Source organism: Solanum tuberosum, unplaced genomic scaffold (assembly GCF_000226075.1).
Source record: "Solanum tuberosum cultivar DM 1-3 516 R44 unplaced genomic scaffold, SolTub_3.0 scf00302, whole genome shotgun sequence".
NCBI lineage: Eukaryota > Viridiplantae > Streptophyta > Magnoliopsida > Solanales > Solanaceae > Solanum > Solanum tuberosum.
Window position 1 is genome coordinate 250,164 of NW_006239238.1, and position 24,954 is coordinate 275,117.

The 24,954-nt window shown below is 32.9% G+C and overlaps 3 protein-coding genes across 3 annotated transcripts; 2 read left to right on the plus strand and 1 right to left on the minus strand.

Annotated features, from left to right (window-relative positions):
- Positions 1-2,663: 2,663 nt before the first annotated feature.
- On the plus strand, positions 2,664-5,916 carry LOC102578160 (scarecrow-like protein 21). Its single transcript, XM_006360044.2, has 2 exons — positions 2,664-2,818; positions 3,865-5,916. The coding sequence occupies exon 2, from the start codon at positions 3,949-3,951 to the stop codon at positions 5,695-5,697; it is 1,749 nt and encodes a 582-aa protein (XP_006360106.1). The 5' UTR covers positions 2,664-2,818; positions 3,865-3,948; the 3' UTR covers positions 5,698-5,916.
- A 6,098-nt stretch (positions 5,917-12,014) lies between these two features.
- Positions 12,015-16,475, plus strand: LOC102578486 (organic cation/carnitine transporter 4-like). The gene is made up of 2 exons (XM_006360045.2): positions 12,015-12,597; positions 15,050-16,475. The coding sequence occupies exons 1-2, from the start codon at positions 12,162-12,164 to the stop codon at positions 16,216-16,218; spliced, it is 1,605 nt and encodes a 534-aa protein (XP_006360107.1). The 5' UTR covers positions 12,015-12,161; the 3' UTR covers positions 16,219-16,475.
- A 762-nt stretch (positions 16,476-17,237) lies between these two features.
- LOC102591287 (organic cation/carnitine transporter 4-like) lies at positions 17,238-19,941 on the minus strand. Its single transcript, XM_006360084.2, has 2 exons — positions 19,464-19,941; positions 17,238-18,573 (listed from the first exon to the last, which is right to left on the minus strand). Exons 1-2 carry the CDS (start codon positions 19,867-19,869, stop codon positions 17,393-17,395), a joined length of 1,587 nt encoding a protein of 528 aa, XP_006360146.1. The 5' UTR covers positions 19,870-19,941; the 3' UTR covers positions 17,238-17,392.
- Positions 19,942-24,954: the final 5,013 nt, after the last annotated feature.

Genomic DNA, 24,954 nt, shown 5'->3' on the forward strand with positions numbered 1-24,954 from the left:
GCTTGAGCCATGGAAGGTAAGGGATTCAACATAAGAATACTCCCTCTTACAGCAGTGTATACCTCATTTAATCCCATGAGGAACTGTATCAGACGACGATCCTGCTCAGCTTTATGCACATTTTCCTTTGCTCCACATGAACACACACAAGTGCAATGATTCTTAGTGCAGAGATTGTTGAGTTCTTCCCACAATTTCTTCATCTTGGTGTAGTATGCAGTGATGTCAAGAGTTCCTTGAGTCAGATCGTTGATTTCCTTCTGGATCTGATACAGTTTTGCCCCATTCGTCTGATCATATCGATCTTCAAGCTCCTTCCAAAGCTCCATCGAATTGTTGACATATTCCATACTGTCTGAAATTTCCTTGGACAGAGAATTGAGAATCCACGATGTAACCATGTCATCGCAACGTTCCCAGTGTCGGAATTGGATGGAATTGATTTCAGGTTTCTTACATTCACCATTTACAAAACCTAATTTGTTCTTCGCCGAGAGTGCTCGGAGTACACTCCGTCGCCATGATCCATAACCTCCTCCGTCAAAAGGAATTGGAACGAGTGCTGCGCCAGGGTTATCTGAAGGATGCAAGTACAACGGATTGTTTAAATCAATCAAGCTGGATCCACCTGCTGTAACATTGGTAGCAGCAGTTGATGTCGATTCATCGATCGCCATGAGAATCAAACAAGAGTAGAAGCTAGAAGAAAGGAAATCCAACAATGGCAACAAAAGCCAGAGAAAAAAGGAATTGATGCGAAGATGAAATCCCCTGTCGAATCTTCACCTAAGCTTTGATACCATGTCAAATTCAGGACTCTACCATTGATACAAGCTCCATAGGAGCATCTTTCATAATGTGGATCAATTTAGAGAGAATGAAAACTGTTGTTTATTGAAGACGTCAGTATGTATTTATATACAATGATGTGGCTAAACTAACTAACCTACTCAACTAATTAGTTATGTAACAAACTAACAGAATCAACAACTAACATGCTGACTCAGCATATAATTAGGCAGTAGCTAAGATCTTAACAGATATAATATTTTTTCGACATAATACATAAACATATTCTTTAACCTTGATTTAATCTGCTATTTATCTCATTCAATTTTGACAATGCACAAGCAAACACTTAAATTTATATAAAATTAAACAAGTGGATGCATCCGTCCTACGTACATGACATCCCACATAAACGTAATATCCTATGTATATTATGATATGTCTACTTGTTTAATTCTATATAAATTTAACTTCCTATTCATGAACATGAAAAATTTAATAACATATAAATGTTAAATTAAATGATATATTTATATATTATACGGACGAGATTAGGAAAGTCACGTGTGCGTCCAGAGAGAGGTGCCTAGATAAAAGTGATGGTAAAATAAGTGACATTTTTCAGGTCATGCTGACCAAAAAAACAAAGTAACATTTGCAGAAGACCCATAATATATAGTATAGTATATGAAAGTCAGCTAAACCGCGTAACGCGCTAAAAATATATATATAAAAGTCATAAAAAAAGAATTTAGTAAGTAGTTTTTAATTGGTGAATATGTGTTGGCTGAATAAAACACTTGGCGAAATTACTCAGCTCTATACAGTGGGCGTGACCCACACATTGTCATGTGCCTCACACGTGATTGTCACCTCCTATCATCACCACTTGCATCTCCTACCCTTATTTACGTCACTTTCGATATGTATTAAGGCTCGATTAAATTTAAATTTATTTGCGATATAACAATAATAATATATCAGTGATATCTTATTAAGCAATTTAAGGAAGGTAAAGTGTACGCGAATTTTGCTATTACCTTATGAAGCAAGAGAGACTGCTTTCGAAAGATTCTTTGCTCAAGTGAATCAAATCCAAGTAGTGCAAAGTCAACATATGATAAGAATTACAAGGGTACGATTAGTACTATGCACCAACCTTCACAAGGCAAGACAACACTCTACCCCTACTAATATTCTACCCTAATACGCAACTTCACTCTTTCCTATCTAGATTCATGTCTTCGATAATATAAAGTTATGTCATATCTTATATAATTATCCATTCCAAAATTTGAAATAAAGGAGATTAGTATAATATACCCAAAATTATATATAAAAAAGATGAATGCTATAGAGCTAAATAAAATAAATAAATAAATTAATTTAGTCATTTGAATTTTCATTTATTCTTATTGAACACATGAGATAAGTATTCCTATTAGGAACAATAACATCTGCAATGTAGTTGTTTAAGAGTCTTGTTTATGGAGAAATTTATTCTCTCTAAAGTTTCAATGTTTTTCTTTATATTAGTTTTGATATAATAATATTTTGATTTCTAGTATAAAAAAATAAAAAAAATAATAAAAAAAAAGTATTCCTATTAGGATAACTCCTCCTCTTTTTTTTAGTTATATACATTAATCTCAATTAAAACATGTTTAAAATTTTACAACTTATTTACAAAAATAAATAAATCACGAAAATCGTGTTTTATACACAGTAAAGTAGCGCGTGAGTGGTCCAGGAACATTCAGCAATTGTTGAAATTAGTGGTCGGCGAAACCTTCCGTTAAAAATATTCCGTCAGTGCTTCCGTCAAATTTAACCCTATTAATACTTCATTCAAAATTACTTAACTAAAGGGTCAGCTCTCCCTCTTTAACATAAAAACAAAGCAATTTCTCATTTTCCTGCTCAATTATCCTTTTCTATATCTCAAAAATTCATACTAAAAAAATAAAATAGAATTAACTAATTTTGAAGAATTTCGAGTTTGCGTTGCGTCTTCTGTAAATTTTATCAGGTATTGTTTATTCTCAATTTCAATTCAATTTCCTTTCATTTTTCGAACACAAACACGAGAAATTTCAAGTGTTTGTGTTCTTCGTTACGAGGTGGAGAATCGAACTTAGGTGAAAGTTCAGTTAGCTAATCGACTTAGCTAACTGATTAGGTTTTGCTGCATCGAGACTGTATTTGACCTGAGTTAAAAGGTGGAGCTAGGATTTTAAATTTATACGTTCAGGATTTTAGTTTGTCTTTTTTAAAGTTAGTGAGCTCTAAACTAAATAATTCGTACATATTTAACGTTTTTTTAAAAAAGAATACTAATAAGGTTTCTTTCTTAGTTTATTATATTTCAAGTTTATAATGAAAATTTTCAGCTAATTTGCCGTATCAGCTAGTTACTCCAAAATGATATTATAAGATTTTTGAAGACATAATGCTTGTGTAGCTATAAAAATTTGTTATTAGAGGAAATGAAGGTGTCATTTATTTTTTTTGAACAGAGTTATAAGGAAATAGTGTCATTTTTTTTTGAACGAAGGGATTATTAGTTTTGACGTAAGTTTTAGAGGTTTTTTTTTTCATTGAGTGTTATTACAATGGTGGTGTGCAAGGCAGCATAAGCTGATCTCGACTATCATACTGTTAAGTTTGTAGGTTCTTTTGGGAGGAGAGTAGAGATGGAAGTTATGGTAGGGTAGAAAGTGTGTTGAGGGATATAGATGTGTCACTTGTGAGATTACACTCGATATGTTGTTGTTGAATGTATCTGTTGTGTTGTGAAAATCCTAACGATTGTGGTTGTGAAGTTGTGATTTCGATCTAAATGTCGCTACACTTAAATCTCGTATTGCATCTCATTTATTGTTAGTGTTACCTGCTATTGTTAATATCACAAGATAGATTATCATATTTTGCCTCATAAAATCATGCAACATACAATGTTTGTGCTCCTTGTGCTTGAACTTGTATTTTCTGCTTCTCTACTTCATCAGAAAACTCTGTTTTTCTATCAACGAGGGTTAGCAAACTGATCTATGCTTGTTCGTGTATCGTTTGCAGGTTGATATTTTGACAGATACAAGCTGTTAAGTGCGCATACTAGGAGCGATTTGTGCTTAGAGCAGCTAATGATAGCCATATAGTATGGAATCACACCATCTGTATGGATATGGTGGGACTGATGTGAATTTGCCATATTCTTACGCTATGACTACTACTCCTTCGATACCTAATAGGCTGTTGGGAACATTGAAATTTGATTCGGGAAATTCTCCAAATTCTCCATTTGCAAACTATAATGATCCTGGTACCCCTACCACATTAAGTGATAGCCTGGAGCAACACAGCTCTACTGAAAATATTTCAGGGACTAGTCCTTGCAGTAATTCCTCGCGGGATTATAATCTTTATTTCTGCAGGCCTAGCCCCTCAGCAGATATCCGCCATAACAGTCTTCTGGTTTATTCTGGTGATAATTCTTTACTCCAGTATGCAAATCACGGTCACAACATGAAACGTGCACTGCTTCAATTGGAGACCGCTTTAATGGGGCCAGAAGAAGTCACAACATACAGCCCTTCTGCAGGGGAAATTCAGCAGCCACAAGCATCAGGTCAGAGGTCCGGGATGTGGCACCAAGATGGCCAGGTTTCGTATCGAATTGAAACACAGCCATCACATGTTTCTGTCTTTGGCATATCAGGCAATATAATTCAAAGTGAGAAGCATCACAAACCAATGGTGGATTATCCGTCACAGGGGATTCCTTTTGGCAACCTAAAGCAGCTGCTTATCGCGTGTGCCAGAGCTCTTGCTGAGAACAACTTGGATGATTTTGAAAAATTGATTGCCAAGGCAAGAAGTGCTGTGTCCATTACTGGTGATCCAATCCAGCGTCTCGGTGCTTACATCGTAGAAGGGCTAGTAGCAAGAAAAGAAGCATCCGGAACCAACATTTACAGGGCTCTCAGGTGTAAGGAACCAGCTGGCAGGGACTTGCTTTCCTACATGCATATCTTATATGAGATATGCCCTTATCTAAAGTTCGGTTACATGGCTGCGAATGGTGCAATAGCAGATGCGTGTAGAAATGAAAATCGCATTCACATTATAGACTTCCAGATTGCACAAGGGACTCAATGGATGACTCTTCTTCAAGCTCTTGCTGCCAGGCCTAGCGGTGCACCTTATGTACGTATTACAGGTATTGATGATCCAGTTTCAAAATATGCCCGGGGAGATGGATTGACGTTAGTGGGAAAAAAGCTGGCAGCCATTTCTGAGAAATTCAACATTCCGGTTGAGTTTCATGCAGTGCCAGTTTTTGCTCCTGATGTCACCAGGGATATGCTTGATGTGAGGCCTGGTGAGGCTCTGGCAGTAAACTTCCCTTTGTCACTTCACCACACACCCGATGAGAGCGTTGATGTTACTAATCCAAGGGATGAGCTTCTAAGGATGGTGAAATCGTTTTCTCCCAAGGTAGTCACTTTGGTGGAACAAGAATCAAACACAAACACTGCCCCCTTTTTCCCTCGATTTCAAGAAGCTCTAGACTACTATTCTGCAATGTTCGAGTCCATAGATGTAACGTTAGAAAGGGACAAGAAGGAGAGGATCAACGTGGAGCAGCATTGTTTGGCAAGGGATATAGTTAACGTCATAGCATGCGAAGGCAAGGAAAGAGCGGAACGCCACGAGCTATTAGGGAAATGGAAATTGAGGTTCGCAATGGCAGGGTTTCACCAGTATCCTCTGAGCTCTTACGTAAATTCGGTGATAAAGAGCCTCATGAGGTGCTACTCAGAGAATTATACACTGGTGGAAGAAGATGGAGCTATGTTGTTGGGATGGAAAAAGAGGTACCTAATCTCTGCATCAGCTTGGCACTGAAAGAAAAAAAGAAAATTACGAATGGTGGACTAAGCTCCCACTATGTGCGGGATCTAGTGAAGATCTAGTTTAGCAAATAACAAGTTTATAAGTTCATTAAGTAGAGAAAGCAGCAGATGAAATAGCTTTTCTTGCATGTCATGTAGTTTCACTGTTCCATAGATAATTTCATGTATCAAAAACTATATTATTGTTTATAGACATCTCTTATTATGTTCATCTGTTTGTCCCTTTGGTTTGGAATTTTTCTTGCATAACCTTCAGGAAATGACACCAAATTTTGTAATGGAACAGTTGAAAACATTCGACTTTGGCCATAGATTTTTCAAGTAAAATTGGGGAAAAAATTTGGCAAATAGTGTTTGTCCATACAATTTGTCATTATTTGACAAATGTTTTTGGTAAATAACCCAAATTTCCAAATACTAGGAAAAAACTAGTATTTGGGTCAAATCTCATTATTTGGGAGCTTTTAAAAATTCAAATTCTACACTAAACTTTTACTTTTATAAAACACCCTCTATAGAAGTTGTTTGCGCTATATTACATAATTTTTACGTGAACACCAAAATAGTGATGACATATTCAGTAAATATGAAAGTGATGATATGGTTGTTGATTATTATGACTAACAATCGGCTCAGGGTAATAAAGTCATGTGTTTCATCTACTTCACGATGTATGGCATGATGCTTGTTGCACTCACCCCGAACTACCACATTGCTCCAGTGTCATGGACACTAATGTCATGGACACTACTTATTATTTGCTGCAACGAAGATCCAATTGACTTGTTGCAGAAGTTATGAATCTTGTTACGTCGACGTTTCTATCTTGCTATATAATACAAATCTATGGTTAGTTTTGATCGTTTTTAAAACTTATGGATATAAATCATATTTTTTAAAAAAGTGAAATATGTTTCCCAAATACTATGGTCCAACACATGGTGAAATTTCGAGTCCGGAGCCAAAAGAGAATCGCTGCTATTGCAGCGATATTAATTTTTATTTTTTATTTTTAAAAACAGCAGCCATTTAAAAAAGAAATTGAAATTTGACAAAATCGCTGTGGGTGCAACGATTTTTTTTTAAAAAAAAACCAAATTTGACAAATTCACTGCTAAGATAGCGATTTTAAGATTTTTTTTTAAAGAAAATTGACTAGCAGCGATTTTTGTTTATTTTAATGGAGTAGACAGAGTTAATTTTCTTCGAAGGATATATCTCCATGAGGAGCGATTTTTCCCTTTTGGTTAAAATTTTTTTTGATATGTTGTTTATGTTTTTTAAAAGAAGAAAGTTGCCCTTTTGGCTTCGTACTCATGAAATTTCACCAAACTTTTCACCCAAATAATATTTACCAAAAATATTTGGAAATCTATGACCAAACGCTAGCTAAGAGTTGGTGACATCCTAGCAAATTTCCCATCAACAAAACACACGAGAGATGTTGGTATATAAGGATGTAAATCTTAGACTATAATAATTAGTAACACATTTTAAAGCCGTACAAATGTCCAGAGCAGACAATGAGTTGGGCTTTTTCCTAAGAGGGGGGTGGGGGTTATGACACTAGGGGTGTGCAAAAATCGAACCGACCAATAAACCAAATCGGAAAAAGTGTTATTGATTTATTGCTATTGGGTTAACGGTTTCATAAAAAAAATTATCGGGTTATCGATTCAGTATTGGGTTATTGGGTAAACCAATAACCCATTAAGAGTTAAAGACTATAGTAATTTACTACTTTACATATACATACAAATTAGTAAATATTAATCTCAATATCTTAATAGTTATGTCTTTGTCATTTAGCCATCAATTCATACTTCACTCTGACTTTGAGTTCATAACTTTACATTATACAAATCGTCAAATCCTAAAGTAAGAACCAAATTCCTCTTAATTTCTCTTTGTGTTACACATGTATAGTTCTTTTCATGTTTGTTATTATTATTTCTATTTTATAAGCTTTTGTAAAGTTACATTATTGTCTTGTCTTGTCAAATTTATTAGAGAAGTCATATATATTTTTTTATAAGCATTTTCTTATTGGTTAAACCGAAAAGTGAACCGTTAAGGAACAAAGCCGATAAATCGAAAACCGATAAAAAATTATCTTATTGGTTCATTATTGATTTAGCGTATTTAAAAACTGAAAATCAATAAATTGAACCGATAATACATAAAATCGAACCGACCGATTCACATTCCTATATAACACCCTAGGCAAGCTCTCATATGGTATAAAAGTTGTGCAGGCCTAAATTCAAAATGGGCTATTACAAAGAGAATTTTGCCCTTTTAGCACATTATCTTTGTGAACTGTAGAAACAAATGAAAGGCCCAATTGGCATGCCAACTCTATTGTGCGTGTGACAAAAAAAAAATTAGTATAAATTATAGGAACCACATATTATAAGTACTAAATAATATCCTATTCCTTCTAGTTTTCTATTTACCAAATATCCCTTAAAAAATGATATTTGCGGGATACATAGCGTTGTGCACGGGATACATTAGGTTTGATACATTCCACATAGTGGTATACATAGCGTTGTGCACGAGATACATTAGATTTGATACATTCCACATAGCGGGATACAATAGGATTGTGCACGAAATACATGCGGGATATATAGCGTTGTGCACGGGATACATAGTACATAGCGTTGTGCACGGGATACATAGGTAAATAAAGGATTTTTGAAATTTTTGAAATAAGTAGGGATAAATGGATATTAAGGCAAGTAAAGAAGTGTAGTTAAGTAATTTGTCCATTTGGTGTATCACACAATAAATATACATAATCAAATTATATACCAATTAATCCCATTAGTATTAATAAGAGTGTTTAGACTTTAGATATTGTTTTTTTCCAACTAAACAAGGCTTCTATTAATTCATTAAGGACATGAATCATGATACGTCCAACAAAATATATAACATTATTTTTCTGACAAGAATATCTTTTCAGTCAGTAAAATATATAATTTAGGCTATTTACACTAGGGGTGTACATGATCGTGTTGGTTCGGCTTTTTTAAATATCAAACCAAACCATTTGTGTACTAAAAATTAATTTATAACCCAAACCAAACTAATAAAATTCGAATTTTTTCGGGTTTTTCAACCTCGGGTTGGTTCGGGTTTTTCAAATACCAAACCAAACCATTGTGTCGAATTTTTAAATTTATAAATCAAACCAAACTAATAAACCTAAGATGTTTGCATACAAACATATAATTAACTTGTGTTCCAAAAATTTCTTTAGTCCAACCAAAATACAATTATTTAAGGTGTTTCTTAAGAAAATAACACAAAATATGAGATGAGTACTGATGACACTAAAATATTCAATAAAAAAAAATAATGAATCATCATATTAAATAAATATTGCAAAGTCATAATGAAAATGATCATAATTTAAAAGTACTAAATCATGCTAAAATAAGTTTAATAAGTATTAGTTCCATCACTAAATACTTAAGGAAAGTTGAAATTAGATTATGTATATTGTCTAAACCAATATAAAACTAAAGAACAAATATTCAATATTATTGTCATTCTTAGTGTTGAATTGTATTTTCTTTTTTGCATTAGTATTAATTTGATTTTGATTTAAGTTTTATTATAATTATCAATATCTATGAACTATAATCTTTATTGGACCATTCCAAATTCTAAGTTTTAAACTTGAATTAATATATTAAAAGATAAAAACTATGAAATAGTGTAAGAAATATTTTAAAATTATATCAAAGTAAATATTTTATGTATAAAATAAAATTTTAAAATTACATATATAATGTCGGGTTGTTTTTTTTTAGTTAAAACCAAACAAACCCAAATATAGTCGGGTTTTTTTCCAAACCACTAGTTAAGTTTTTTTTCGATTTGACTCAATTTGCGATTTGATTCAATTTTTGATTCGATTTTGTACACCCCTAATTTACACGTTGGTAAGAGGTCAAAAACACGCCTCTTGACATGTCATCAAAAGATGCTTAATAGACACAATTTAGGCACGTTAAAATGTTTAATAGTACAAACTTTAGTTTAGACAGCAAAATAAAAGTACCAAAATAATATAAAGTCAATTTGTATGACAAAATGCTTTTGAAGACCAAATCCTTTGTAGGGTCCAATTATGGTAATTCCACCAAATTTTACAGCTACAACGCAAAAGTAATTAAGATGCATATCTTCCTGTTTATTTAAAAAAATACTACTCCTAATTAGTAAGAAAAATAATTTCATAATGGTTTTCCTGATTTGTCACATTCTGTTTTAATCCTTAAAAAGGAAATTAATTCATGTTTAATGTTAATTAATCACTCTCCAATTAAAAGAAAAAGATTCAAATAAATGACCTAAATCAATGGCTAGATTCCTATTCAAATACTAAACCGAAACCAAATCTAATTAAGGTAATTTTGGACTGCTATTTTTTTTTTCTTCCTGATAATGCTTTGGAAAGTATGAAAATGTGCGATAATATTTTTTTCTAGGCTTGGACAGATGGAGAAAATCACCTATTATTCTTCCTTCAACTGAAATTTGAACTGAAAATTTCATTATTTAAAACTATTTCATTAACTAATAGGTCACATCTTGAATGCAATATGAATATGTCAATAATATTTACTACTATTTATGGAGTAAAATGACTAGAGATATAAAATCAAAATTTTAACCATACTAAATAGTATAATTTTCAAAGAAAGAGCCTTAATTAGCATAAGGTGGCTTCACCACCACCTACATAATAATGGAACAATAAAATTATGACGCTAATATAAATTATAACACAAATTTACATGATATGTACATTTTTAAATAATATTGTTGGAACTCAAAACAAATAATAGATATTATGAACCAATAACAAAGATCAGCAACCAAAGGAATCAAGATATTAAAAAATTAACTTAAATAGTCATTTATTTAATTAATTAAACTAAATTAAATTTGACAAATACTTAATACATATATAATTTACATATATCAAATTAGAAAACTAAACAACAAATTTGTCCTTGCTACATATTTGTCCTGCTATTTACGTTAAAGATCACAAAAAGTATTAACTCATGTAAAAGGAGAGTCGAAGGGATGACAACTTTATAACCGGTTGTTGAAATAACTATATTTGTTTTAAAATAAAATAATTGTGACACAAAATATTAATTTCATCTTTAAATTATTAACAATCTTAAAAACACTCATTTACTTAATTAAATAAACTTAAATATAGTAAGTGGTCTCAAACTCTTTAAGAGCATATAACTCTAACTTAAAAACATAAAAAAGTGTTGAAAATATCATTAAACTTGGCGAGAAATTAGGGGGTGTATTTCACTCACGTTGCAAGATCAAGAGTGTATTTAAGTTCAATTAGTCAAGTGAAAAAAAGTGTTTTTAATGCTATCAACAGTTCATGAATGAAACTAATAATTCACTCCAAATTAAAAATATTTTCAAATACTCCCCTCTAAAATAAAATAAAGGAAACGAGTCTGATATACCCCATTAACTTTGTCATTTACAACTGATACACCCTCGTTATGAAAATGACTTATAAATACCCCTTATCATTAGACAAAGGGCTCACATACACCCTGACCGTAACAAAATGAACTCACATTTACCCTTCATCTAATAGAAGTGAAAAAAAATAAATTTTAAATTTATTTTTTTGACTTTAAATTTTTAAAAATATTCATTTAGGGGTATATATATGATCCTTCTAGCAAAATTCAAGGTATATTTTAATCTTTTTCATATAAAAATTATTTTTTGACCTATTTGATTATCATTATTCAAGTTTCTTATTCTTTTTTCTTCTTTCATTCTTTGGTGTAAAAAAATTCAAAACTAATTTTTTTACGACTATATTGTAATTTAGTTTTTGTATTTATAAAAAAAATAAAAAATGGGGTATCTATAATTAATATTACAAGAACATTAGTGAAATATAAATAGATTTGACCATCAAAACAATAAATTTAAATTAATCATTGAAACAAAAAAGTAAAATAAAACGTGTCAGAAGGATCAAATATAACCCATATGGATTATATTTTTTTCAAAAAAATTAAATTAAAATTAATTTTTCCAGTTCTGTTAAAGAAAAAAGGTATATGTGAGCTATTTGTATAACACTAGGAGTATATATATAAGTCACTTTTATAACGAGAGGTCTATCATCTTTAAATGACAAAATTGGGGACATTTCAAGCCATTTTCCTATAAAATAAACATGGTTTTCACAAAAATATCCTTAATTGACAGCTAATCATGTCCTAAACAATTCCATAATCCTAATTTTAAAAAACCCATATAAAAGAAAGGCTACTTCTCTTTCCCTTCTCACCAACAAACCTGCAACACACAAAAACACATGCATTAGCCGCCAATCCCATCCCAAAAAAACCAAAAGAAAAGAAAAACCAAAAAAAAATGTCAAAATCCTCTTCAGTAGATCAAAATCTACAGGATGACCTTCGGTCACCGCTTATTCCGTCGGCTGCAGCAACAGCAACAGCCGACGGATATTCGAAACAAAAAAAAGTAACAATGGATCAAATGTTGGAAAAATACTGCGGCGATTTCGGTTGGTGGCAATTTAGTCATTTCGTATTAACGAGCTTTGCTTGGGCTCTAGAAGGAATTCACACTATGATTATGATTTTCGCCGATCGTGAACCGGCTTGGCGGTGTTCGACGAACCGGTTGTGCGATTCGACGGCGAAAAGTGTGTGCGGTCTTGAACCGGGTTCATGGGAATGGACCGGTGGAGCTGCAAGTTCTACGGTTTCAGAGTTCGGTTTAATTTGTGGACAGAAATATAAAGTTGGGCTTGTCCAATCCTTATTTTTCGCTGCCTGCATGATCGGTATGTTTGTTACTTTCTCGATTAATTTATTTGTTCGATTTTAACTTAACACTAACCAGTCGTTATAGGACAAGAAAATAGTGATGAAATAAATTTTTTGTATCTTATTCGGTTGTCATGTTTGAGATAATTTATCGCACTATTTACGGATGAGATAAATTATCTCATATACATGATTGGATACGTTATTCCAAAATAGTTAATCTCAAAATAACTAATTTTGAGATAACTTGTTCCTAATAAAAGGATCCTATGAAAAAAAAACGTCGAGTGAGGCGTAGCAATATATTATATCACATTTAATTATTGACCACACCACATGTTTATCTTTGGATTATTTTGTCGTTTTTTATCAGTTTGTACAAAGTTGACGAGGATGTGTTTTTTTTTTTGGAATATTTTATTTTGGGTAAAAAGTTGGAGTAAAAAAGTACTAGTAGGAAAATGATTGAATCCAAATCTTTGTTTGCTAACGAATTGTTATTTGTTAATAATTCATATTCTAAGTTTGTCAAAATCTCAATTAAATTAAATGAGACAAAAAAAAAATGAAGATAGACGACAATGCATGTCAGAGAGACATAATAAATTGAAGATAATGACAATAATAATATATGGGGTTTCCCACTTTCTCTTTTAGTGGACTTCATCGTATAAGACTTGCTTAAGCTGATTACAATTTGTGAGTGTTTTATAATTTATAAATTATTATATTAAAGTTAAATTTATCTTCTTGCAAAAAGAAGAAAAGTCGGGATAAACTAGACAAGTGAAGGATACAAAAGTATAAAGTGTATACTTTTAGGTTAGTATTAGAATATCCTTTTTTTTTCTTACTAATTCCACACTACCCCCAATTTGAATACTTAAGAATATGCTTGCCCGATCCGTATCTTCCCTCTTTCCATGTGTGAGGTAGATAATAGTTACAATCGAATTTTAATTCAATCTGAAAAGTTAGTTCAATTGGTTATAAGTATCGTTGTTCCAAATTAAGTAATTCATCATTCACTAAGGCTAGACAACACTACATATGTTTACATATGTTTAAGATCCGATTTAGAATGTGAATAATATAAGATGAAAGTTTAATATTTAGCGAATTATGAATAGAAGTGGTAAATTATGAACTGCGATGAGTATAATATAATAAAAAAAATCTAAGATTTAGATCAATTTTGAAAATTAATTTATGAGATGAGAATTATGTTAAGTTGTATATAAGGAGACCAATTAACTCATCGTAGGTACTCTCTTTTATCTCAATTAATAATAATAATATGAGTGTTGGCACATAGGTTAAGAGAGGGAGAGAGTTAATGATTTGTAAAAAATATATATGATTAAGAAGAAGTCATATTACTAGTGTGATTATAAGTTGTCTAATTAAGGATTAATTTTTTTAACAAAATTAAACTATTTAAAATTAAGTTAAAAAGAAATATGAATTAGAGAATTAAAATAGGCTGCTTTTGTTTTCCCTCAATGACTCATCAAATAAAAAAAATAACTCTGGAGCAAGGAGAGGAGGTGTTAAGTGTATCGAGATATACATGAATTATTACTATTTATTACTCAAAATAAAATATACGTATGGACCAGACAGCTTATTAATGTAATGTTACTTGGCCAGATTTTTCTAGAAATATAAATAATTAAATATCACTATTATTATTATAATAATAAATACTGTTGTGATCCACAGAGCATCCTTATGAAAGTTATTATTGATGATGACAAGCAGTTTCTTTTGACTTGTCCATTTGTTTTATTTTAATTTAAAGCTCCCTTTAATTATTTTGTATGACACGTTGTTTATTTTCCCATGCATCATTGACACGTGTAAGATTAACATCCTACCACCGAAAGAATGTTGTATGATGCACCAAAAATATTTTTACATAATTTAGATAAATATTACTATTATGAAAGATAATGAAAAGTGTGAATTACATGAGATTTTTTGGGAGATTAGTATCAAAATTCGTAGGAAACTTATTTTCCTTTAAATTTTCATACTAATCCCCAGAAAATTTCCCATGTAATTCACACTTTTTTTGTATTACGAAAGATGGGGTTAGACTTGGGAGGGTAGGGGTGTAAGATGATAGAGATATGTTAAAGATGAGGTATGCCGAAGAGTGAGGAGAACACGATTAATGTAGAATGCTATTTATGGAATTTATTCTCTCTACTTTTATTAGTGATATCATTTTATTTTTATTTTTGAAGAATTTTTTTTGTAGAGTATATCAATTGAATTTGTTAGAATTGACACACCCATAATTATCTCTGTGAATTATGTTCTAATATGTATTTTCTATGACATTTTATTTTACCGTAAGACGAACAAATTGAAACGAAAGGAAAGGAATATCGGTGATTGTGTTAGTACTTGATAGTTAATATGACTAAAATTCTGTTAAAACACTTTCAAATTAATTATTTCCAGGTGCTGGAGTATTTGGACATTTATCAGATTCCAAATTGGGAAGAAAAGGCTCTTTAACTATAGTTTGCATTATGAATGCAATCTTTGGTTGTTTAACTGCAATTTCTTCGGATTACTGGACTTATACCTTATTCCGCTTTCTCTCCGGTTTCAGCACCGGCGGGACTGGCCTTTGCGCGTTCGTTCTTGCAACTGAACCCGTTGGCCAGTCCTGGCGTGGCGTAGCCGGAATGTCCACTTTCTATTTTTTCTCTATTGGAATAGCCGCCTTATCCGCCATTGCATATTTCTTCCAAACGTGGCGATCACTCTACATTGCTTCATCAATCCCATCAATTATATTTGTTATCTTACTACTTCCTTTCATTCACGAGTCACCTCGTTGGTGTCTCGTGAGGGGGAAAGTTGACGAAGCCATGAAGATCATGCGTAAAATTGCTAAATCCAACGGTAAACATCTCCCTGATGACGTTGTTCTCGCCCTCGATAGTGAAGTGAACGATGATGTTCCTGATTCTCAATCCGTATCAAAAGAAGCCCTAAACGGATCCTTATTAGATGTACTGAGGCTTCCTTTGACGCGATTCCGGTTATTCTTAGCTGTGGTGATCAACTTCCTTTGCTCGGTTGTTTATTACGGGTTGAGTCTGAACGCTGTCAACCTCGGGACCAACCTCTACCTCAACGTCGCCCTTAACGCGGTTGCTGAAATGCCTGCCTATTTGTTAACCGCATTGGTGTTGGACAAGCTTGGTAGAAAGCCGTTAGCGATAGGGACAATGTGGTTCAGCGGTATATTCTGTCTAGCTGGAAGTTTGGCGAAGGGTGATGGTACTTGGAAACTGGTTCGGATGGTTTGTGGAGTGTTAGGGATATTCGGCATGGCGGGGACTTACAATTTACTATTTGTGTATTCGATGGAGTTGTTTCCGACTGTGGTGAGGAATGCTGCGTTGGGATGTGCAACGCAGGCGTCACAGATGGGGGCCATTTTGGCCCCCTTTGTAGTTGTTTTAGGGGGTGGGATACCATTTGCTGTGTTTGCGTTTTGTGGAATTGCTGGAGGCTTATTGGTAATTTACTTGCCAGAGACTTTAAACAGGCCATTATATGATACAATGGCTGGCATGGAAGAAGCTGAAGCAAAGAAGCCAAGCAATTTATCTTAATTTGCTAGTTTTTGAGAGCTTTTTTTTGTGTACTTTTAGTTGTTGAATGTAATTTTGGGTTGGATTGTACTAAGAGTTCATCTTATATTAGGTAGTCATAACTCATAAGGCATATGCCTAGTCATAACAAGGCAAGCTTGAAATTGTGCTCTATGGCGAGTGGTGGGTGAAAGGATGGAGGGTGGTCAGATGAACATCCTTACGAAAAAAATTCTATAATATATTATAAAAAGTAGCATTCACCATGTTATATATCATGTTACTTTCTTTATAATGGACAATATTGTAACGAAGGGAAAAAAATGCAATATAATAATCTTCGATCCAAGACATTAACTAAATAAGATTCAATCATTAGGGAATGATTTACTAAAGCTTCATCCTGATCAATCAGCTTGAATGTAATTTGGATCAGTAATGAGAATGTCAAACAAAAAAAGCACCAAAACAATAGTAAATGTGGATAGATATTTGATATTCCTTTCGTCCTATTTTGTGAAACACTATTTGACTTGATACGGAGTTTAAAAAAAAGTAGTGAAGCTTGTGATTTACAATCAGTGGCATTTTCGTTGAGGAGTTCAAGAAAAATATGCTAAATAGTGCCTGACAAATAAGCATGTACATATGTATGGGTCAGATCAAATATGAGAGGCTATACTTGATTTCGCTTCAATCATAACTGAAATATATAGCTTAGCTCTTCGCTTCAATCATAACTGAAACAATGATAACAAAGAAGAAGATGTTTCATTTATTTAGAAAAAAAACAATAAACATTGAAGCTAAAACATTGAAAAATATTGCTAGCCAGATTCGAACACGCACCCCTACTAATTTCTAAACCCCCATAGCCGTAAAATCAAGTCTCTTAGTTGTGTGGAAGGGGTTCAATATTAAATATATAACATAAAATATAGATTTAATTTGATCTTATATACAGAGTAATTTTTCGATTCACGGGGTTCAGATTTATCCCTATAATTCTTAGATATTTGTGTAGTTATATTTTTTTTTGACGGGAGTATGTAGATGTAATCAAACAAGGTGAGATCAAATATTATAATATCGTAGGTATTTTAACAGTGCTTACAACACTTTTTTCCCAATCAATGGCTTATTTTCAATTCCAAACACTTGAACAAATGCTTAAAACTTTCTTTTATTCAACTAACTAATCCAAAGTTACCAACCCAGGTTTTGCTTCAGCTTCTTGCAATCCATCCATTGTATCATAAAGTGGCTTGTTTAACGTCTCTGGTAAATACATTACCAAAAATCCTCCAATAATACCACATGCCCCAAATACAGCAAACGGCACGCCGCCCCCTAACACTACTATAATTGGAGCCAAAATTGCCCCCAAACTCACGGCTTGCTTCGAGCATCCTAGTGCTGCATTTCTCACTACAGTTGGAAACAATTCCATGCCATACACGAGCAGCAAATTGAAAGTACCAGATATTCCAAATATCCCGAGCAATCCGCACACCATCCTAACAATTTTCCAGGTCTCATCGGTACTCTTCAAAAAACTCCCCACTAAGCAGAAAATCGCACTGAACCACATTGTCCCTATGGCTAACGGCTTTCGACCAATCCTGTCAAGCACTAATGATGTTAATAAATAGGCAGGCATTTCAGAAACTGAATTAAGTGCAACGTTGAGGTACAAATTAGTTCCGAGATTAACCGCGTTCAAACTCAACCCGTAATATACAATGGAACAAAAGAAGTTAGTAGCCACAGCTACGAACAACCGAATCCGTGTGACAGGAGACCTTATTACATCTAAAATTGATCCATTTATCGCTTTTTTGATATTGAATTGAGAATTAGGGATATCTTCCTTGAATACTTCACTATCGAGGGCAAGAACAACGTCATAAGGAATGTTTTGTTTGCCATTAGAAACCGCGATTTTCTGCATAATTTTCATAGCTTCGTCTACTTTTCCTCTAACGAGGTACCATCTAGGTGACTCGTGGAGGAAAGGTAGTACGAAGATAACGAAAATAAGGGAAGGGATTGAAGAAGCAATGTAGAGAGATCGCCACGGTTGGATGAAATAAGCAATGGAGGATACAACGACTATTCCAGTAGAGTATAAATATAAAGTGGACATTCCAGCTACGCCACGCCATGATTGGCCAACGGGTTCAGTGGAGAGAACAAAAGCACAAAGGCCGGTCCCACCAGTGCTGAAACCGGAGAGAAATCGGAACAAGACGTACGTCCAGTAATCGGGAGAGAATGCAGTTAGAATACTAAAAATAGCATTCAAAATGCAAATTATTGTCAGGGAGCCTTTTCTCCCAAATTTTGTATCTGATAAATGTCCAAATACTCCCGCACCTGAAAATAAAAAATCAATTTTAAATGTGTTACCACATATATTATTATTATCTATATTTTCAAAATATTACATATCTTACTACTAATTAAAAAGTTTCTATCATATATTGAGAAAGATATACTTATATATATGTATTTTTGCTACCAAATACATTAAAATAGAGAGAGAGGTGAGCGAGATTGTTATGTATCTCAATTACATGCTAATCACACTAGATATACACTAAATGCATATATTTGTATGTATCTGAGATACCATATACATAGGAGCGTGACGAGCGAGATGGGAGAGGTGCTACAGAGGCGAACGAGATTTGTTATGTATCCCAAATATCTATACGCTAATCCACTTGAATATAATGAATCTGGAATAAATTACACCTAATTTTAATCCTATGTATCCCAAGATACATGTATGTGGACATATCTAAACGTATCTGGACGCACCAAAATCTTGAGGTGTGCATTCCATCTTTTGGTTTGGCTTCCTACTATTCGGTTTGGATTTTTCGATTTTTGATTTTTAAAAAGTATACTCAATCCAAACCAAAATAAATTTATTTTAATTTTTCTCTTTTCGATTTGGTTATTCAGTTATGTTATATATATATATATTTACATTTCTAAATACGAAACCAAACAAAAAAAAACAAAGTAAATTATAAATCCAAATCCAAAACCAAACCAAAAAACCAATCAAAATTAGAATTCGGTTTGATTTGGTTTGGTTTTTCAATTTAATCCAAATAGCGCACACCCCTATTAAAATCAAGTAAAATATTCCAAACTAAAGTGTGTGTAAATAATTATCTCCTAAACTATATCAAAAGTAACAATTTTGATTTTTCAATTATAACAACTAAAAAGTGGCTATTTGTGAAAGGAGGTACCGATCATGCAGCCAGCGAAAAATATAGATTGAACTAGTCCAACCTTAAACTTTTCTCCGCATATTAATCCGAATTCGGACATCGTAGAACTTCCGTTTCCACCCGACCATTCCCACGAGCCGGGCTCCGAAGAGCAACGGCTCGTTGTACCAGCGTGGCTTGTCAAATAATGCCACGCTGGTTCACGATCTGCAAAGATCATGACCATGGTTAGTATCCCCTCCAGTAACCAAGCCAAGCATGTTAACACGAGGTGTCTCATCTGCCACAACCCAAAATCCCCGCAGTACTTCTCCAACATCTCATCCATCGTTATTTTTTTTGGGTTCGCCTCCCGAGAGACGAGTGGTGACCTGAGGTCGCCATCGTCGTATAATTTGCCATGTGAAGATAATGCCGACGACATTTATTATTTTACCTACTAATGATATTATATTGTACCACAACGATATTTAAAGACTAATTTGCAAATATCATGAGATTGTGTACCTATATTATAGAGTTTTTAAACGGAAGGTAGAGCACATGCATGTGATTATAAAAGTAGTTGTAGAAATTTATGACGGACCACTTCTGTAGCAAAATATTTACCATTTTTTAAATCAATTTTATATAATGATGAACTACTGATGAATTATGAAAAGAATAAGATAGAAACTAATTATTTATATTAGTGACAAATTTTGTAGAACATGTTAATTATTTAGATTACTTTAGTGAATGATTACATGTAAAATCGAACCCTTATTAATAAGCTAAGTAAAGCAGATTATTCACTTTTGATGCCACAGTGTCGAATTATTTAAAAATATACTGCTTTCAAAAAATTCAATATATGTATCCTTAACATTTTTGAAGAGTCTGACCAATATATTGGTGAAAGTTGAAATGATGGATGAGTATATGTTTACGTTGACTTCCTCTAGACCAAGTAAAATTGGAATTGCCAATTAGTCTGAGCAACTTATGTAGTACGAGTACTATTATTTAATTTAAATTTCCCTGCAAATTTTTAGCCATCTATTGTCTGTATAAGTAATATTGGAGTTATCTGGAAAAAGAGTAATTCTTGAAAAAGAGCATTTGGAAGTTAAAAGCGTTTTTTTGAATATAAAAATATTGTCTTTCAAATTTGGAATTGAAATAATGAATCAATTATATAAACAAAAACACTTGTTTAAAATAATCACCATATATCTTTTTAAATTGTTAAACCAACCAAATTTATGTGCAAACGGCCGTCTTTTATTTTATTTTATTAATAACTTTTTAATAGCTTCTTAAGTTTAATTAGCTAATACCTCCTATTATGTTTAATTATTACTATCACATCACAATAATTATTGTAGTACATTTAATTTCTTCTTTATATGTCAACTTTTTTGCGAAGGATTGACTCTTAAAGATAAGCTTTCATATACATATACATGATAAGCTTAAAAACTCCTTGTGGACATTTTATAAAAGTTCCAAGAAAACAAAATCCTTACAATCTAGAAAAGGATAATGGAATTTTTAAAAGAAAATACTTAGAAAATCTAAGAAAAATAACTTGTAAGTGTCTTAATTTAGAAAAAATTAAAGAAAACTTACAAAAATCTTATGGAGAAAATCCATTAGAAAAATGGAGTCAATATCATGAAAGGGCAACTTTAACCTTAAAAGACCCTAGCATAATCATTAGAGTAAAACCCATGCTCTATAACGAAGACGATAAAATTGAATTTAAAATTCAAATCAAAGAATTACTCAACTTAAAACTTATAAGAATGAGTAAGAGTCCTCACAGTAGTCCAGCATTTATGGTAAGAAACCATGCTGAAATGAAAAGAGGAAAAGCTCGAATGGTAATAAACTATAAAGAGCTAAACAAAAATTGTATATTTGATGGATATTTTATCCCAAATAAAAACAATCTAATAAACCTTGCAAAAGGAAAAACTTATTTTTTCAAAATTTGACTGTAAAAGTGGATTTTGGCAAATAAAATTAGACAGAAAACTCGATACAGTTAACTGCTTTTAGCACTCCTAACGGACATTACGAGTGGTTGGTCATGCCTTTTGGCCTAAAAAACGCACCACAAATATTCCAAAGAAAAATGGATAAAATATTTTCCGAAAAAGAATTTCTTATTGTCTATATAGATGATATTCTAATATGTTCCAAAACATATGAAGAACATTTAACACATCTAAAAGAATTTTCAGAAATTTGTTTGAAAAATGGAATAGTGTTAAGCCAAAAGAAAGCTGACATAAATAAAAATGAAATAGAATTCTTAGGAATGATTATTTCAAAGAACGGAATAGAACTCCAAGCACACATATCAAAAAAGATAGTGGAGTTTCCAGATAAACTAACAACAAAGCAAGAAATCCAAAGATTTCTAGGTTGTTTGAACTATGCAGGAGAATTCATTCCAGATCTAGCAAAAAAGAGGAATTTGCTGCAAAAATTGATAAGAAAATCCAATAGACTTGGATGGACGGAAGAACACACGCAGTGTATCAAAAATCTAAAAGAAGAATGTGCCAAATTGCCTAAACTTAGATTGCCGGATGAAAAAGACAATCTAGTTTTACAAACTGATGCATCTGACTATCATTTGGGGAGCATTATTGCAAACCGATTTAAATGAAATTTGCAGGTACACAAGTGGTACTTTCAATGATGCAGAAACAAGATATTCCAACGAATGAAAAAGGGAATTATTAGCAATTGTTAGAGGAATCAGAAAATTTTCTGCTTTTCTTTTACCAAAACAATTTATTATTAGAACTGATAATACTCAAGTTTCAGGGCTAATTTTCAATAAACTACCTTCCGAACCGCAATACAGAAGATTGCACAGATGGCAGGTGTTATTATCATTTTATTCATTTTCAATTGAATATATTAAAGGAAATGATAATTTTCTTGCAGATTTTATCTCAAGGAACGTCCAATATGGACAATCAGACAAAAATCCTACTTGATAGGATTTATGAAAAGATGAAGACAGTGGATGAGTCCATTGACGAGAAAAGCCAAAGGCTATTCAAAATTCGAGATGATTTATCAAAATTATCCGAGCAATCACGAATATTACAGTTCGAAATAGATCAGCTTAGTACACATCAAGCTGACACCATGAGAGAATTCGTACTTCTCTGTGAACACCTGGATACACGTCCAGTACAGAATTCAATTCTGAAAGGGAGTATCATTCCCAACAAAGTGGCAGGAGATGTCCCACTAGCACCTAGTGCCAAAAACATCTCGACGGTAAACTCGAATATGCCGATTTCTGAATCGAAAGATAAAGAAAAAAGTCGAGAAAATGAAGCCACAGGCTCATCATCAGCGAAAGCTGAAAAAATTCGAGCAGAAAGCTCACCCCCAGCAAAAGCTGAAAAATTTATATCTGGGAAACCAGATAAAGCTAACCCAAGTTCCTCAGGAACAAAGGTTTTTTCTTCATTTCAGGTTGGAAAGCAGCACCCGAAAGAAGAAGAATATCTAGCATTTACTAGATATATCTACAATCTCCCAGAAGAAAGCGGAGAAACATATGGTGTTTTAGGAACAACAAGTTTGTTTCCTAGGATATCAATCTTTCCTAACGGAATACCGGGCTTCACGGCTCAACTATTTGAATTTGGATATTTGGATCGAGTTTATACTAAACCGGATCTTAAAGAACTGTCCAAATTACCAACAAGATTGTTCGAGGCAATCAAGAACTTTGCTCAAAGCAATGGAGTTTATTGCAGGTTTTACAGCATATCTATGGAGTGCCAAGACTTGCAAGCTTATTATCCTACTCTTAACTATATTACAGTTGAGAAAATTAAAGATTTCAACGTTAAGGCCACTGGAGTTGACAAGAAGCTCCCTCACCTTAACAAAAAATGGATACAGACAAGAAGAGCATTAGGGATTAAAGCCTTATATGCTATTTTAACCAGATTTTACAAAGAAGATTGTAAAGTCATCGATCAGGACAACGATTGGGTCTTGATTACCAAAGGAAAAGGAAAGTCCAAGGAACTCAAAGAGAGAATACTGGACATCGAACTTCACAGGTTGGGAGCAACCGAAGAAACATGGAAGTTAGCATGCAAGATGCTAGACCATGATCATGCCCATACATGATGTAGCATGATACAGAAGACAAGCAAGACGACGTAAGCACTTACGTCATACAGCATTAAAGAAAAAGAATCTTTTTCTTTTCTTAAAGACAAAAAGAAGGGCCCCATGTCGGCCAATTATTCAGAAAAAGACGATGGAAGACCATTATCTTATCATGAAAGTTATCTCAAAGGAATCTCAAAAAGCGAGGACTTATGAGATAATTATGCAATAGTTTAAGGAGGTCCTTAAACAATTTCTTTTTGTAATAAGTCCCTCCTTGTATCTATAAAAGGAGAGGAACTTCATATGAAGAAGGCAGACTACATTTTCCAAGAGAAAAACATCTTAGAAAATTGTTAGGTACCTTCCCAAGTATGAGTTTTTGTGAGTGTGAGTAGTACTTCTCCCGCCAGGGAAAAGTATTTTTATTATGTTGTGAGTATTGTATTATATAGTGTGAATGTAAAAATTATTATATGAAATAAACAGTTGGTTTCTATACCTCTCTTCTTATAATTCCATAAATAGTCTCAAAGTGAAGGTTGCGATCTTCAGCCTTAGGGAGGAACAGTGAGGAAGTAGCCGTAAAACTGAGGTTGTTAGGCGAAAAACTGTTCATGGCCTGAAGGGAGAACTTCTGAGGAAGTGATAAGGACGGTTCATCGAAGAAAGAGAAGAAAGGTATACACGCAAACTTTTGTTTCATATCGTAATTTTACAAATACACTATACATGCTATACTTAGACATAAGAAAAAATACCTAGTACCTACAGGGAATAAAAAATATATTTTGCTTAATTATGCTCAATATAATCATACTATTTGCATCATGCTATTTGCATATCATGTCAAAGATATTATAAATCTGAAAATGAGATTTATTCAAAAACCTCTGCACAGGTTAAGAGATAGAACCTGGAAAGCTAGAAAAGCTTTATTCCATATGGATAGAGCAATCAAAGAAATGGAACTAGCAAGAAAAAACGTTAGTTATCCATATGAAGCTTTAGAGTTCTCAATAGAGGAACTTAAGATATATAGAAGACAAGAGTATTTTGAATACAAAAATGCTATGCTGTTTTTAAAACATTATACTATTTTTACAGCATAAAAATGAAATTCTTACAAAGATCTTTACATGAGATAAGAAAAAGAGCTTGGAAGCATAAAAAAGCTTTACTTCATATGAATAAAGCAATTACAGAAATGGAACTAGTCTATAATCATGCTAGTCATTCTTATGGAATGTTATGGTATTCTATAGAAGAAATGAAAGGCTATAGAGCCCAAGAGTATTTTGAATATCAAAATGCTCAGCAAATATTAAAAAACTACAGAGTATTTACTGCTTAAAACAGTAATTAATTCAGT